Source organism: Lichenostomus cassidix, chromosome 1 (assembly GCF_008360975.1).
Source record: "Lichenostomus cassidix isolate B80296 chromosome 1, HeHo_3.0, whole genome shotgun sequence".
In the NCBI taxonomy this organism is placed as follows: domain Eukaryota; kingdom Metazoa; phylum Chordata; class Aves; order Passeriformes; family Meliphagidae; genus Lichenostomus; species Lichenostomus cassidix.
In genome coordinates, this window is record NC_139479.1 from 110,755,136 (window position 1) to 110,770,416 (window position 15,281).

General features: G+C 45.4%; 1 protein-coding gene across 5 annotated transcripts in view; it reads right to left on the minus strand.

Annotated features, from left to right (window-relative positions):
- ILDR2 (immunoglobulin like domain containing receptor 2) overlaps positions 1-6,920 on the minus strand; it is a 45,958-nt gene extending 39,038 nt beyond the window's left edge. For 3 of the 5 annotated variants that reach the window (XM_085076242.1, XM_085076232.1, XM_085076222.1), the window contains exon 1: positions 6,427-6,919. In XM_085076242.1, the coding sequence (XP_084932368.1) occupies positions 6,427-6,829 (403 nt within the window). In that variant the 5' untranslated portion in view covers positions 6,830-6,919. Of the gene's footprint in view, positions 1-4,438; positions 4,791-6,426 lie in introns of those variants that run through there. The other 2 variants (XM_085076251.1, XM_085076213.1) reach the window with 2 other exon arrangements.
- Positions 6,921-15,281: the final 8,361 nt, after the last annotated feature.

The window sequence follows — 15,281 nt, forward strand, 5'->3', positions numbered from 1 at the left end:
GCAGCTGGGACGTTTCTGCCAGGCTCCCTTTACCCAGGGACCAAACACAGGGGCCATGTGGCACTAAGGGAACGCTACCACTTGCTTCTCAAGGTGAACCAAGTGGTGATGCCTTATCCTCTCCACTCCAGAGATTTGTGCTTTCTGGGTTGCATCTGAATGCAAGAAACATGAAGAACACCTTGAAAAACAAATGGGTCCATGTCAGACCTGTATCTGGCAACTCTGTGCCTGACCCCTCACAGTCTGAGGCCAAAGCCAGCATGTGGCAAGAGCCGATCAAGTGATTCATCACGTTACCTCAGCTTCAGGGATAAAACAGTGACACACTGAATATTTAAATCTTTCCCTTGTGAACCAAGTACACTGCTTGGTAAACACAGTGCTCTCAGCTAACCATGCACCACGGCCCTCCTTCCCTGTTAATGAGATTAATGAGTTTGGCAAGCCAGGGACTGCTTTAATAAATGATTAGCTGAGCTTTAGCAAATTCTCATCGGACTAACTTTCCCCACCCTACCCCCATGTGAATGTCTATATCAAGAAAATAAAGGCAGCTTTTGGGAAAATGCAGGAATTCTTTTTCTCCCCTAAAAGCAATGTGCAGAAAATTATCTGGCATTTTCTATATCCTATCCCAAGTTCTCTATTAACCTCTTAAGTATTATTTTCGGATTCTTTCCAGGAATAGCATTTAAGAGCAACACAGTGCCTCAGATTGAGAGAGTGGAGCAGAGGAAACTCTAGATCTATTTAAGTCAAATTATATATAATTATATATAGCTGAACTGGGAAATTATACACCTGTTATTTCCTCTGCCAAAAAAGAATTACTGGAATTGATTCATGTAGTGCCTCACTGCTGTAACAGTGTCCATCCAAAAGGCCACCAGGATGTCTGACTGCCTGAAGACAAGATGGTGGCTTTACATTGATCAGGTATGTCCAGGCATGGGAATTATAGGACTTCCTCACCTTCAAGAAGAAACTGCTGACCTCAAAATGTAGCGTAGCCAAGGTAAGAAAAGCTTCAGACATATCACAGGACAAAACTCCAGGTTGTTAATACAGCAGAGAAAAAAAAAGAGTGAAATATGTGAAAAATTATGAGAAACTTAGTGACAGCACCGTGGTAGCTCTTTGCCTAGTTTAATACAAATAGGACTAAAAAGAAAGTGAATTGTGTTGTGCTATGTTTTGACTAATGCAGATAGAGTAAAATTAGCCCTTCCTTCAGAATCATCATGGAAACGTAATTCCTGCACTCCAGAGAAGGAACCTGTTCACTGTGAATTTCACAATGTTTGAAGTGTCACAAGAAAAAAATCTAGCTCCTGGGAGTCTCATGACTATTTGACTGTTTTGCTTTCCTTCTTTTTTTGCTGTCCTAAATCCACAGAAAAAGATGCAAAGATATTAATCAACTGCATCTTATAAACACAGCTATCCTTACTCTTAGAAAATAAAAAGAATCCATGGTTTTGTGTATCTGTACATATATATCTATATATATATACACACACACACTCCCGGAGAAAGAGCTTAAAAATAATCACACTTCCGAAACATAATTGTATGGGGTCTGTCTGTTTCCATTGGCAATGTGCATTTGTCTCCTTTCTCTGATTCCTTTCCTCAACTATCCTCAGATTATGCATTCAAACTATGCAATCAACACTACATACAAGCTATCACTAATACATTTCACTGGTGATTAAAGAAAATTCCAGGAAGTGATTACAGAGGGGATATTTGTAAGGGTGTGTTTGAGCCTTGTGAGCCTGATCTTTGTAAGCGCCTTCCCTGAGCAGAGAGAGAAGGCAATTGAGAGGTGATAACTGAGGCTCTTGCTTTGCCATTGACCTCCAGAGAAGCCTATGCCTCCTTGAGGTGAAATGAATCCCAGGAAGATTTAGCTTCACTACATAGCCTTTAGGAATAGAATCACAGAATGGTTTGGTTTGGAGGAGACCTTTAAGATCATCAAGTTAGAATAAAATTGATCTAAAGCACCAACCCCTGGAAGTAGTGGCAAAGTCAAATACTGTAGTTCAATAGAACAGGTCTCTCCCTCCTGGAACACAAGACTTGAGTCCAAGAGAAGGCAGCACACATTATTCTTCAGGTCACACAAGTCTCCCTATCTGTACATACATCTCGTCTCTTTCTTTGTAATTATTTGGCTCATGCTACTGCTTGCAGAAAAACATCCATTCATTAGTAAGAAACAGTGCCCTTAGGGGAGCTAACACCATTTCCCAAACAAAATCAACTGTTGGGCAAAATGATCTTTGGGTTCTGCTCCTTAGATATTATGCATCATTTCAGACCATTCTCTCCCCCACTGCTGAATACAGGCACACCATCCACACTTTTAAATCAGGATCAAGCCTGAATCAGGAAGTACAAGATCTGGGCTTTGAGACCGGAAAGTCAGAGGTGATAAAGAGATGTGCAAACAGATGAATGGAGAGCCAGTGGGATCACTGAGATTGTATTGTACGTGTTCTTGCCTACTCATGTGGGACTAAATCCAATCCATGCAATTTATGAGCAAAAGCCATCATCAGATTGTGTTGAGTGCCTTATGGGAAATTAATTGGATGTCTTGGTCTAGTTCCTATCAGACTTGTGTTCTTAGCAACGTGATCACTAATTGCCAACTTTTTTTGGAAGCAAGAAACCAATGCCTGAAGAGGTCAGCTGCAGCTGAGGTGAAAGCATGGTTCTGTTTTCCCACAGCTCCATTGCAAAACCAAGAAATTCAGCTGTCTAACAGCTTAACCTGGCAAGGGAAAAACCCAAAACAGCTGCAGAAAAGTGTGGCCTTGCACACCCAGCACTCACAGCACAGAACCTCAGCACAAAAACACTCCATGTAGGACAGCCCAGGCTGTGCAAAGTGACTGCAGTAGACACTGAACTATTCCTTCCTCTTCTCCATTCTCTGCGGTGCTCTCCCCAGGCAGCCCCTGCTCCTCACTTCAGTCTCTTCACCAGCTTCCCTGTGCTCGGTACACTTCCTTAGGATAAACCCTTTCACACATTCACAAAGCCACCCTGGATGTTCTCAGGTGAATGATCTCAGCTCTGGCCACCACCTGAAACCCATACTGCCTTACTACTGTCTGAAAGCTGTTATAGTCATCAGATGCCTCCTGATTTAGATTTGTTTCAGCATCCCAGAAATCATTCCCAGAAGTATCACTCAGCAATTGGTCACCATCAGAAGCTTGAGAACAAAGCAAAAGAAATGTGAAGAATCTCTCCAAGCCTTGTAACACCAAGCCATAACACCTGTCCTTGGGATGGCATTGGGATTTCCACCACTGCCAGTCTCACTCAAGGTGACCTCACAGGAATAAAAAGTGACAAAAACATGTGATTTCTTCCCAATTACACTACACTTATGCTCTGCGACAGCAGGCAAGGGAATTCAGATGAACACTTTAAACCAAGACAAGTAAAAGAGTCCATTTTCCTGCCTTTCCAAGGAGTGTGCTCAGCTGTCTAGACACAGCAAAGCACAACTGCGCTCCAGCATGCCCCTCTGCCTGCCCTCCTGAACTGTGGCTGGGAAAGAACAGGTACAGCAAAAGTATACAAGGACTGCACACTAGATTGCTGGTGAAGAAGTACATATGAGGAAGAAAATATCCCATTTTAACGTGAACAGTCTTCTAAATTATTTTTTCCAAGCTTTGCCCAAGTTGTGAGGCAGAAAAAAATTGTTCTGCTTGTTTTGTAGGTAAAACTGAGGTTCAGTCTCCAATGCAGCACTTTTTTCCAGTTTTAAGAGCATTAGAAATTACACCATTTATAAGAAAGTGGTAAACACGAGGGGAGGACTCATTCCAGAATCAAGCTGCACTTGGTAATTTACAAGAACAGACTTTACAGAGGCACTAAGGATACTTGGCAAATTATATCTTCTTTTTATAGAAGGAGAGCACAGTCCCACACATATCTTAACCCGTGTGACCTGCCAGGAAGGAATAAAGAACAACCTGCTCTTCATCCATTTGCTGTTATTAAAACACTCACTTCAGGCATGTGGGAGAGCAGGACAAGAGGGGGAGAAGCCAAACCAAATCCATTGTACCTCACACAGGATTTTTTGAAATTGCCCTAAGAACTCACAATGTGCAAAACCGAACAAAAGATAAATGCAAGAGCCAAAAATTAAAGACAAACAAAGGACAGAGAGCAATTACTGCTGGGAGGAAAGGGACTGAAAGTGCTGATTAGAAATTTCTCAGCCCACCTCGAGGAGGGAGGAGGGGAGAGAAGGGACGGAGAGCCTTCTCTTTCGTGCTCCCTTTTGTCTCCCTGCTCCCTCCCCATCCTGCACTCTGTCTCCCGGCCCCTCCACCTCCCAACCCCCACTTCTCTTTCTCAGAGTGGAGTGTACCACTCTGACTGGATTAGGGCTCCTTACCTTGATGCCGACCTTTCATTCCTTTGCACAGCCACTGGGGAGAGGAAAATCTTGAATCCATGTTTACTAGCACCCCCCCTTCCTTTTCTGTGCACACACACACACACTCACACACCTTTGCTTATTTGCTTTCTCTCGGCGGTGAAAAAGGACGTCAGCACGTGATTTATGGCTGGGCAGCAGCGGCTGGAGGGGAGCAGGCGAGCACTGACTGCCTCCATCCCTCAGCACACAGCTATGGATAACCTGTTGCCTGCCGGAAGCCTGTGCCTGCCAGCTCTCCACAGCACCAGCAGCACGCAGTCCTGTCTCAAAATCACCGGGCTAGAAGAAACTGCAAGGTCTTCCCACTGCAGCGATACTACTCTCTCTGCATTGACCCTGCATGCTCCAAAGAGCGCTCACTGCCAGGAATCGTGAACTGCTCTCAGTGGAGGGAGAAAAGTGTCAACAGCCCAGTCTTTTAGCTTGATAAAAAAGTCCCAATTAGTCGGACACGTCCAGATAAAGAAGCTCTTTTGAAAGAGGGAGGAATGTAATGTCATTTTTAGCTACACCCTGTACTCCTCTACCGGTCCCTGGACGCTATTTATCAGCACATTACTATGGCCAGTAGGAAAGGAGGGGTAGCTGAGGGTGTGCTGGCACTCCAGACCAACTCACTGAAGTGCGATACATTTGGAAGCAGCCAAATGGCAGGGAAGGAGGAAGGGAGAGAAAGGAGGGAAGATGAGCTGGGAGCTGCTGAAGCCCCAGATGAGGCCGTGAAACCCTGGAAGGGAGCAGTAGGCAGGCACCGGTGTTGAAGATGACTCAGAGTGAAAACGCAAGGGAAGGGGTGGGTGGGTGGTGGGAGAGAGGTGTTATGACTAAAAGCCGAATTTACTGCTTGTGAATCCTAAATCTGAATAGGAAAAGGGAAGAGGCTGAGGTCTTTTTTGTGGGATACATCGGTGACAGTGGGAAATACATGCCACTTAATCCAAGTGTGTCTGTTTCTTCTTTCAGCCTGTAACCAGCCTGCCAGGCTAAGTCATCCTACTGCAGCTCTTCCCATAGCCTGCTGCTCCTGCCTTTGCCTGGCTGCTGCACCAGCTCACAGGAGGCAGATCTTGCCCCGAACCTGGCAGGGCTTTCTCTTCCTCCCCGGTTCCCGGCTGCCCCGCCGCTCTCATCCTGCTGTAATCCCTACCCTCTCCGTTCCTCGCTGCCCAGCTCTCAGAGCCGGCCCCTTTTCAGCTTGTCCCCCCTACCCTGTCCCCATCACTGAGCCCTCTGTTCGCCTCTCCAGCTCCCCTCCCCCTGCCTTAGCGGGGGCTTGCCCGGCCTCTTCGGGAACCTGCGGGTCAAGCGGTGGTCTGCGAGCTGGGCTGGGGGGGCAGTCCCGTCCTGCGCTCGCAAAGGCCTGGGCACAACTGCACCGTCACGGGGAAGGGCCCCCTGGAAGCCGGGGCAGAGGCAGGGCAGCCCCCTCCTCTCACATCTCTGTTGAGGCGGCATGGGCGGTCAGGACACCGGGTAGAGGAGAAGTTCCTGCAATTGTTCCCGGCCCGGCACGGGCGGGCGGGGGGAGCCGGGGGTTTCTCGCCATCCCTCCCGCACCGCGGCCAAGGACACTCCGGTTCCCCCGGGCCGGCTCCCCCTTTCCCCGACACAAGCGCGCTGCTCTCTCCCGCGGCCCCGCGGCGAGCGTAGCCCAAGTGCCCCCCGGACCACGCGAAGAGAAGCCCCGGGGGCCCCTCAGACTGCCCCGGCCGGGCAGGTGGCGCCGGCTGCTCCCCCCCGTCCCCAGCCTTCTCCGCGAAGTCTCCGCAAACTGCACCGCGGGACTCCCCCGAGCAGCTCCCGGCCCCACGCCGGCTCCCTCCGCATCTCCCCAAAACCTCCCCGTTTATGCCCTCCGGAAAGCCGTGGAGCCAGGCGGGCTGGGCACGGCACGGGGGACGTCGGGGCCGCCGGGACTCCCGTGCCCCCACCCGCGGCCCTACCTGCGAGCCACAGGAGGACGATCCATCCCAGGACGTGCCCATCCATCTTCCCAGTGGTCCAGGCGGCGCGGGGCGGCGGGAGAGGCGCGGGGGCGGCCCCGCTCGGGCAGCCGCCTCCCCGCAGAGCCGGCCGGGCTGGCAGAGCCGCCGCGCCGTGTGCCTCCGCTCCGCTCCTCCCCCGGGCCGGCTCCCCGAGGCCGCCCCCGCCGCTGTCCGGGCGCGGCGGCTGGGCTCGGGCGGGGGGCGGCGGAGGGGAGGGGGACGCGGCTTCCCGAAACTGCTTCGCTTCCTGCCCTCCCTCTCTCTCTCCCTCCGGCAAAGGCGCGTTTCGGTTGCCTGGTGTCGCTCCTCTGCCTACCGGCACCGCGGCACGTTCCCCTACAACTCCTTCAGCCTCCAGCATCCCCGCTTCTTAGCGGGGTTCTTACAACTTCTGTAGCAAGCACTTAAAAATGTCCCCGCCGATCATATGTCCTCCCGAAATTAGCCAAATGTATACCTTGGGAAACGAGCGCAGATGGTTACTGTTTTAAATTTTCCTGAGGTTTCCACCCCCAGCATGGGCACTGAAACTAATTACTGTAATTTTAGATAAAGAAGGAGTGTAATTTCAGGTGAGGTGTTTCAGGTGTTCTGTGTTAACAAGGGACAGCTGAGTTGAGGGGTGTTTTCATGCCAATATGATACTGGAAGGGGATAGAAATTGTTTGTTTGTTTCGTGGGGGTTTTTTTGTGGGGTTGTTGTTGTTGGGTTTGTTTTTGGTTTGTTGTGTTTGGGGGTTTTTTTGTGAGGAAGGGAACAGCCAACTAGAAATACCGCTACAAATGACATTTTAGAATATGGATCTTGCTTGGAAATTAAATGGTCCTGGCCACAGAGAATCCACATGGATACGCATTAACTGTACTTAAAACTTTTAAAGTTTCTGTGAAAACTTAATAAGTCCGTGGAATTATTCATAGGCCTGAATAGCTGGCTAAAATAGCATCACGCTTTCTTTTGTGGCTCAGCACCAGAGAGAAGCACCTTGCAAAATGGCACTCACCATTCACGGCATCCAAGCACAGCTTCCCTTGGAATGTTGTTTATCCTCAGGCACTTTTCTTAAGGGGCTTGGCTGGTGTTTGTAACCAAAGCGGGGATGCTGCAGGCATCAGAGATCCACATGAGAGGTGGGAGTTTCAACTTCGTTTCACCTGGAATCTGCCAAAGAACATAAACGATTTTGATTTTTCTAAAGCAAAGCGTTTGGTGTGTCCTGCTGCTAAAGGCAGGGTGCACAGGGATGCCTGCAGAAAATCTGTACAAGCTGTTTACATTCTAGCAGGTGTTTTCCAGTTGCTTGTAGATTCCTCATCATTTTGTCTTTCAGACTGAACTTCTCTACAGGCAAGATAAGCTTTTTTTGAAAAAAGCGTGAGTGAAAAAAGATCAATAATTCCTGAAAGGAAAAAGCAAATCAGCATGTTTGCTGTGATAAAAATGTGCTGGAACATCTTCGGTTGTTTTCAAACAGGTGTACTCCCTCTCTTAGTACAGTTAAAATGGAATTAAGCAAGGAGACAATCCCTCCTAGGCAGCTGATCTGTTTTTAAGTGTTTTATTTGGAGCTATTCAATGTTATTTAAAAATATTTTTCACATGGAAGTTTATTTTTATTCAGCATTGCTTAAAAAAAAATCCACACCCACCCCAATGAGTGTCCTGGTGTTCCTCTGACCTGATGAATTTAACTGTTTTGCAGTGCTAGCTAAAAGACACTATAAATAAGCAGGTCCCTTTTACATTAAACAATATATATATGTGCAGCAGCCCACAGTGCTCTTCTCCTTCAGCACACTGATCTGACACCCCACAGACTTTGTGCATACTTGCAGGTGTAAGACAAAGTAGAAACTCTCATTAAGGCCACAAAATCAGCCTCCAGCAATGTGTGGTTTCAGAAGATTCAGATGGAACTGTAATACTTTGCATCAACTGAGGGCCTGCCTCACCATTGTTACTTATCTGTAGGATATAATCCATGAAAGTTTGTATGGGCTGAACTAAGACTCCCAAAAGGTAAATACAAAGCTATTTTTCTCTCCCTCCCCTAACCATTTTTCCTGATAACTCCTCAAAATTTCAAGTGAAATCCTTGTTCTTTGCCCTTTTGTAACTTAACAGGCCAGGAGTCTGAATCCAGAGTTTCCTAAGACAATGCTGATGTTGATATTATCTCATCTGTTTAACATTGGGAGCAGTAAAATCCCTTATGCGTTACTACTGTTAGCTACTCCTGGGTTTTTTGTTGTGTGGGTTTTTTTAATCTACTCCAGCTTTTGCAAATAAATTTGGCATACATCACTTTTGCTAAACTTTTGACTCACGACAAAGGAAGGAAAGATTTTCAATACAAGGAAGCACCATTGTTTCGCATGTAACGTTGGGTTTATATCTGCTTTGAAATTCTCTCAAACTCACTGTATGGTCCTTTCTCATTTAATGTGAGCTGTCATTTGTATATATCCACGTAAGATGGATGCCCAGGCCCTGAATAGATGTTCCAGATCTCTGTAGACCTTTGATCTCATGATTGCAACATCTGAGCTGGCTTAATAGTTAATGTTGGGATGTTGTCTTTCCTTTTAGCCCAAGACAGAAACTGCATGATTGCAGTTAGCCCCGCTTCACCTTCAAACGGTGGGTGAATTCCTGTGCAATTAGCCAGATGGCTTCAAGCCACAGCCCTGCAGGGATTCTCTGTCCTTTGAAAAACAACATACTGGTAGACTTAAGCCTTCATCTCCCTTAGTCACTTGACAACCTTGATACCGGATGAGCAAATTCCCGGTGTTTGCCCTGCCTAATTTAGTCCCATTTAGGCTGAATGGGAGAATACCACACTACAGCACTGATTTCACTGCTGATATCGTGACTCCACCTGAAGGAGTTCTATTAAGCGATGGGACCATGAAAAAATTCCGCTGAACAACACAGAAACAAACAAACAAATTTTTACTCATGCTGCAGCAGCTGCTGGTTCTTTTCTCTCCTTGCCAAGTACTTCGTTCCTCCCTCCCTCGTTTAATCTTCCAGTACCAATCTTTTGTGGTCATTTCCTCTGCTGATAAGCAGATTCAGCTTTTTAAGTTACCATCACGTGTAACGATCTACAACAGCACTTCAGTCAGAATGACCCATCGCGGCAACATCCCTAAAAACCCACTCTACTGCCTGAAGATTTTCATGCCGTTCAGCCCCCTGGATTTTCCTTGCAGAAATTTCCATAGAAACAGTGATTTCAACAGCTTTTCTGGGATGCCATGCTAGATTCAGCCATTAGAGACTGCTCTCTTGATTTAGTACTGAGATCAGCACATCGCAGAACTTACTGGGTAGACACACCATCAGTTCAGAGCGTTTAGTGAGTCTCTTCAGATAGCTACTAAGTAAAACTTAGCTTAACTTGTCCTCGTTTGCTGTATTACACTGGAATCTCTCATTAATCCTTGATAGCTTCACAGCAAGACATTGCTGAAATATATGCACTCTCTGCACATGTTGTTTCTTTCCAAGCTGCCTGGTTACATTTGATAGCACAATAATACGGAGCTTTTACATCCCATTACCATCGGGAGTGAGTGATATGGATATATAAACTGCTTTTGATTTTAACTGTGATGTTGGCACCAATAAATGTTTAGAATATTTAATGGGGAAATTTACCTTTCTCACTACAATGAAGCTTCAGGCCTGTATCATAAATTCAGCATTAGGAAGAACCCAAGAAAACAGCATCTTCCTATTGTATTTGTTCCTCTGTATAAATTTCCTGTGCTGCTCCTGACTCTTTTTTAGACACCAAAAATCATGGGATGCCTTTGCTGCACTTACAGAGGGAACCTGAAATTTTCATTTAAGTAAAACACCAATGGCATGTCAGCAATAATGTTTTGTGAAGTTATTATATAGGTACAGGATCACAAGTGAATCATCCCTGGTGACTATCTTTCATATGTCATTACAGGCAAAAAGACACAATAGGACAAACTCTGCTTGCATATCTACAGGTAAACAAGGAGGTAACAAATCGTTAAACTCTAAGGTTTTGGCTGTAGAGAAGCTGTGGGCAGCACAAATACCTTCTGGGACTTGGGAGTTCACAACCTGCACTTTTGTGACTGTCCAATCCATCTTTCCCAATAAAATAGGCCACATCATTTTGCCACACTACATCCAAGTAGTTTGAACTACAGCCTATTTGTTACAAAAAAAGAATCACAGGTAACTTAGGCTTGGAAGGGACCTCACCTTGACCCTAATTTAATCTAACTTCACTTTCTAGTACTGCCAAGTCAGAAGGCAGGGCACTCTTAAGGCATTTCTGAAGAGGCAATGGCAGACTATGATCAAAGCATCCTTAACATTGTCTCTGGAAGTTCAACAGACTGTTAGTTTGCTAGATTCTTGAGCTAACACCAGGACTAGAGAAAGCACCTCAGGCCCAGTTGCTAAAAACGTGAAAGCAGAAGTACTACAGCATCATCATCCCTGCTTAATATTTGTTTATCCTTCCAGGGATCATGCTGCTAGGATGCCATAACGTCACTCTCTTTGGTGGATATCCCACTCCATCACCTACGTTATTAAGAATTCCCTCAATCTTTGTATTTTTTGCAAGTAACTGTGATGACTGCATGTTTCCTCGAAAGGTACCAACAAATACTTAGTAGTATGCAGCCAAGAAACAACCTAAGAAAGATCTTAATAAAAAGTGTGATTACAATTCCTCATTTAAAATTACATTTTGAGACATCTTAAGCTAATGCTTTAACCAGGGACTGGATGGTCTCTGTATCATAAATCTGTATCCTTGATTCAGTGTTGTGTGGTCGAGTCACATGCCTCACGTGTCTGAATTCATTACCTTTAGTAACCAAACTTAATATCTTTTTGATGCAATTACAAACCAACGTGACAGAATGTATTTGCTGCAAACCCATGTTGATTGGCATTAATTACGTTACTTTTCTTCAATTCATTATTGAAGCAAATCCTGTGTCGAGGATTCTATTCTCTTGCCTGGGATCCCTGTCAGTCTGACAGGTCTGTAATTACTCAGGTCATCCTACTTAGGGCCAGATCTAAAACAAGACTTTGGAAAATTTTTGATAACTAACATTTAGAACTCAAATCTAAAAAACCCTCATTCAGCAGCAGATTGTGACTGAAGGAACACATGTACTGTCAAAGTTGCCTACATGCTTACAGTTTTCCTTCTCTGCATACCCAGATAGTCCTGAGCACACAGGACTATTGTTTGTCTAACAAACACCCAAGGCAAGGCTTACATATATTTGGGGTGTCACAGCCAGGTCCTTGTTTTCTACCTGAAAACCTAATCTTATCAGACATTAAGGATTTCCCAGACTTTGTCCAGGATACTTGGAACAATGTGATGGTTTCACTGGAGCCATGGATAAGGGGATAGAAAGAGCCAGTTATGTGTGAAGTCTGCTGGACGATGTGCTTATCTGTCACACACAGCCTGTTCCTTTCTTCTCGTTAAATTCTTTTATAACTTTTTTCCTGAGTGAACAGCTCTCTATTTTGGGTGTGTCCGTGTGTATGGGGGTCTGCCAGCCTGGAGTCAAGCCATGGGCGGGAGAGTCCATATGCCTGGGTGACAGTGACTGGACAGACAGGAGTAAGCACCTGGAGTGGAACTGCACATAGATGGAGCCTCCAGGTGTCACTGGGGCCAGGAGCTGGAGGGAGTGAAGGTCTGGGTGCCACCAGCTGGGCCTGGACTGCAGGCACTAGTGTGCCTGGGTGCCAGGAGCTGGAGAGCCCAGAGGAGTGACCAGGATTACTGTCCACTACAGTGGATTGGTGGTCAGGAGCTCTCATTCCAGTGGTGCCAGGAGGGAGTGAGTGTGACAGCGTTAGTAACAATCCAGCTGGGCCTCTTTGTGAGAAGGTGCTCTGTGTGCCCTGAGACCCAGGGAGGGGGAGAGGATGGCTCATCTCTAATGGGAAAACCACAGGAGGAGCTGGGTTGGGCTGGGAACACTTGACCTCCCTTCACTTGGGCATGGGAGTGTTGAGTTGCATCAGCCCCGCCTCTCCTGGGTTGATGGATCTGGCCCGATTCCTCCAACATAAACACCAAATATTTCCCTTTGTGGGAGAGTGCTGTAGCCCCAGAGCAGCAGGTAAGTGGGGAACTGCAGATGTAGTCACTGCCATGCTTTTTAGAACAACTTTGCGCATTCCTTCTGATAAGAAACTGCAAGGAAAGATTATAGCCTTGAATCCTGAATGAATGAAAATACATTGCTGGCAGAAAAGTTCCAGATAGTTTTTCTGTCTACATAGTGCTAGGGTACATAGACCCTATTTTGAGATACTGGCAAACTCCATGCATTGATGGAAAAGCACAGGCTGGCAGAGGAGTTCTTTGGACCATTTATACTGATTTTGTACATTCTGGAGCTGCTTTTCCAAAGCCAGGTACCTAGGACTTAAAGTACTGGTATATTAATGAATTAAATTAAGTGCTTGAAGGAAAAAAAAAAAGAAAACAAACCCAAGTAATATATAAATACTGGCACAACACTTGTTGTTATCTGCTGGAACAGCCCCAGTGGTACAAATGCTATTCTCAAATCAGTGTAAATGGTCCAGAAAAGTCCTTTGCCTGCTCAGTTAAACAGCAGACAAATGCAGAGTTAAAACATGAGTTTCTTCAGAGGCACTGGGCTCTCCTCAGAGCCCTGGGGAAGAATACTGATGGTATGATGCTCTAAAGATGATCTGTTCCCTGTTTGTTTTTCTCTGACCCCCACCCCACATAGGAAAATCCTTTCTCTTTCTCTGTTTAAGAATTTTATTTTCCAACCACACCTCCACTCTTAGGAGAGTTATTACCAGAGAGTCTTGTGTTTTTCAAACAGTTGATGCACACATTATCTGAATTTCTTTAAAAGGAAGGGCTGCTAAAGGGTGGGTCCCAAAGCTACACACCAGAGAAAAGAATATGATTTGAAGAAAAATAAAACACAAGTGCACAGATGCACTCCTAGCAACAACTCTTAAAGTAATATAACAGTAAACACTTGCCTTTCTGCCTTAAAGAACTAGACTCTGTGCAGATGTTTATATTTACAAGATACAAGTAATTTCTTGCAGTATCTCCTTAGAGACTTAGCATTAATGTATCTGGAACTAGACTGGAATATAAATTATTTTCCACAGCAGCAAAAGTGACTTTAAAAATGCGTACCTGTTCTCACTGAGGTTACATCATGATTTTCTACATTTTTAATCATGTGATTGACTCCTCCTGTATGTTTAACAGCAAATTTCCTAGTGGAACAGACACCAAACTGTCTCACCAGATTTGAGCAAGACAGAATAGCCTCCAGAATGTGCCAGCATTTTTTAACCCTCAGAGAAACCAGCCACCAGGGAGACGCAAGAGCAATCTGGTCTGACCTTACCTGACAGCAGTTCCAGCTTTGACAAACATAATCAGCTATGTCAAAGATTTAAGCAACAACAGCTATCTCCTTTGGAGCTGAGCAGACTCACCCAAAGAGGAAAAAAGTGCCTAGATTGAGGAAAAGAGGCAGATTTTTCCAGTGATTTGGAAATGCATGGATGTGTATCATTGCCGTTTTTATCCTCATGTCTAAGTTTACTCTAAATTCAAGAGGATTCTGGGATAGAGAATTGCAAAGAATCTTCCAAGTCAGTGCTGCACCATTTATTTTTATTGAGACTGGCTGGATAACTCCACTGAAGATGGCTGCATGAAAAGCAGATGAATGCTGAAGGAGATTCCCCAAAAGACAGGGGAAGAGTCAGGATTGTGGCAGACATCAAATGCCCTGGACAAGGAAAACCAGGCCAGAAGTTAAACAGTGGGGCCTATGCCAACACTGCCACTTCAGTAACCCTGTCTCATGTCAAATGTAGGGTCCTCTGTCCCAGGCAACCAGATTTCTGTAAACTGATTAAACTTTGTTTTAAAGCTAGTTGTTCAATATAGTCGCTAGCTATATTGACCTGCTGTGATTATTATCCTTCTAATTTCCCTTTTTTTTTTTTTCCCTATGGCCAGCGAAGATCTTTTGATTTTTGAGGGAGATCAATAGAAAGCTTAAGGCAGGAAGCAACTCTGATCTACTTATATGATGCAGATCAGATTATTTCCAGCTTTTATTTTATCTGAATTGTGGCTCTCTGTGCAAACTTACAGTGAAGGAAGTGTCACTTATGCCAATGAGAGAGATGGAAGGAAAAAACCCCAACAACCACAAAAAGCAACCCAAAACCACAATAAGCAACCCAAGACCACAAAGACATTCTGAGCAGAGGCCTCAGTTTTGTGTAATATGAGCTCCAGATTATTTTTAATAAACAACTTTGCCCTTCCAATGCACACATGCCCACTCACATTTTCCACTTTCTGCCACATATCTCAAAAACAAACTCAGGGTTCCCACCTGAAGCTGGTCTCCACTTTTTCCCTCCTTCCTTTCTGAACCTGCTGCAAGCTCCTGCTCCCATGGGCTGTTCCTTATCCTTCAGCACCCAAAGAACATTAAAAAATAATTTCAAAAGCAGCCCTGCCACACTCTCATCAGAACCTGCTGTAAGGCTGTTGTTCACAAAACTCAGATTCCCCTGTGTGGTGTGCAACAAGGTAATAATTACACACTTGAGAGAGACATTGATTATTTACTTATTTTTGAGTTGCACAAGCCTAGGTACTTCATGATATTCCACAAATCAAGCAGAGCCCACTGGGCTTTCAATGCCACTACTTATACACAAAAATGTTGTATTAGTAACCTCCCAGGTACAG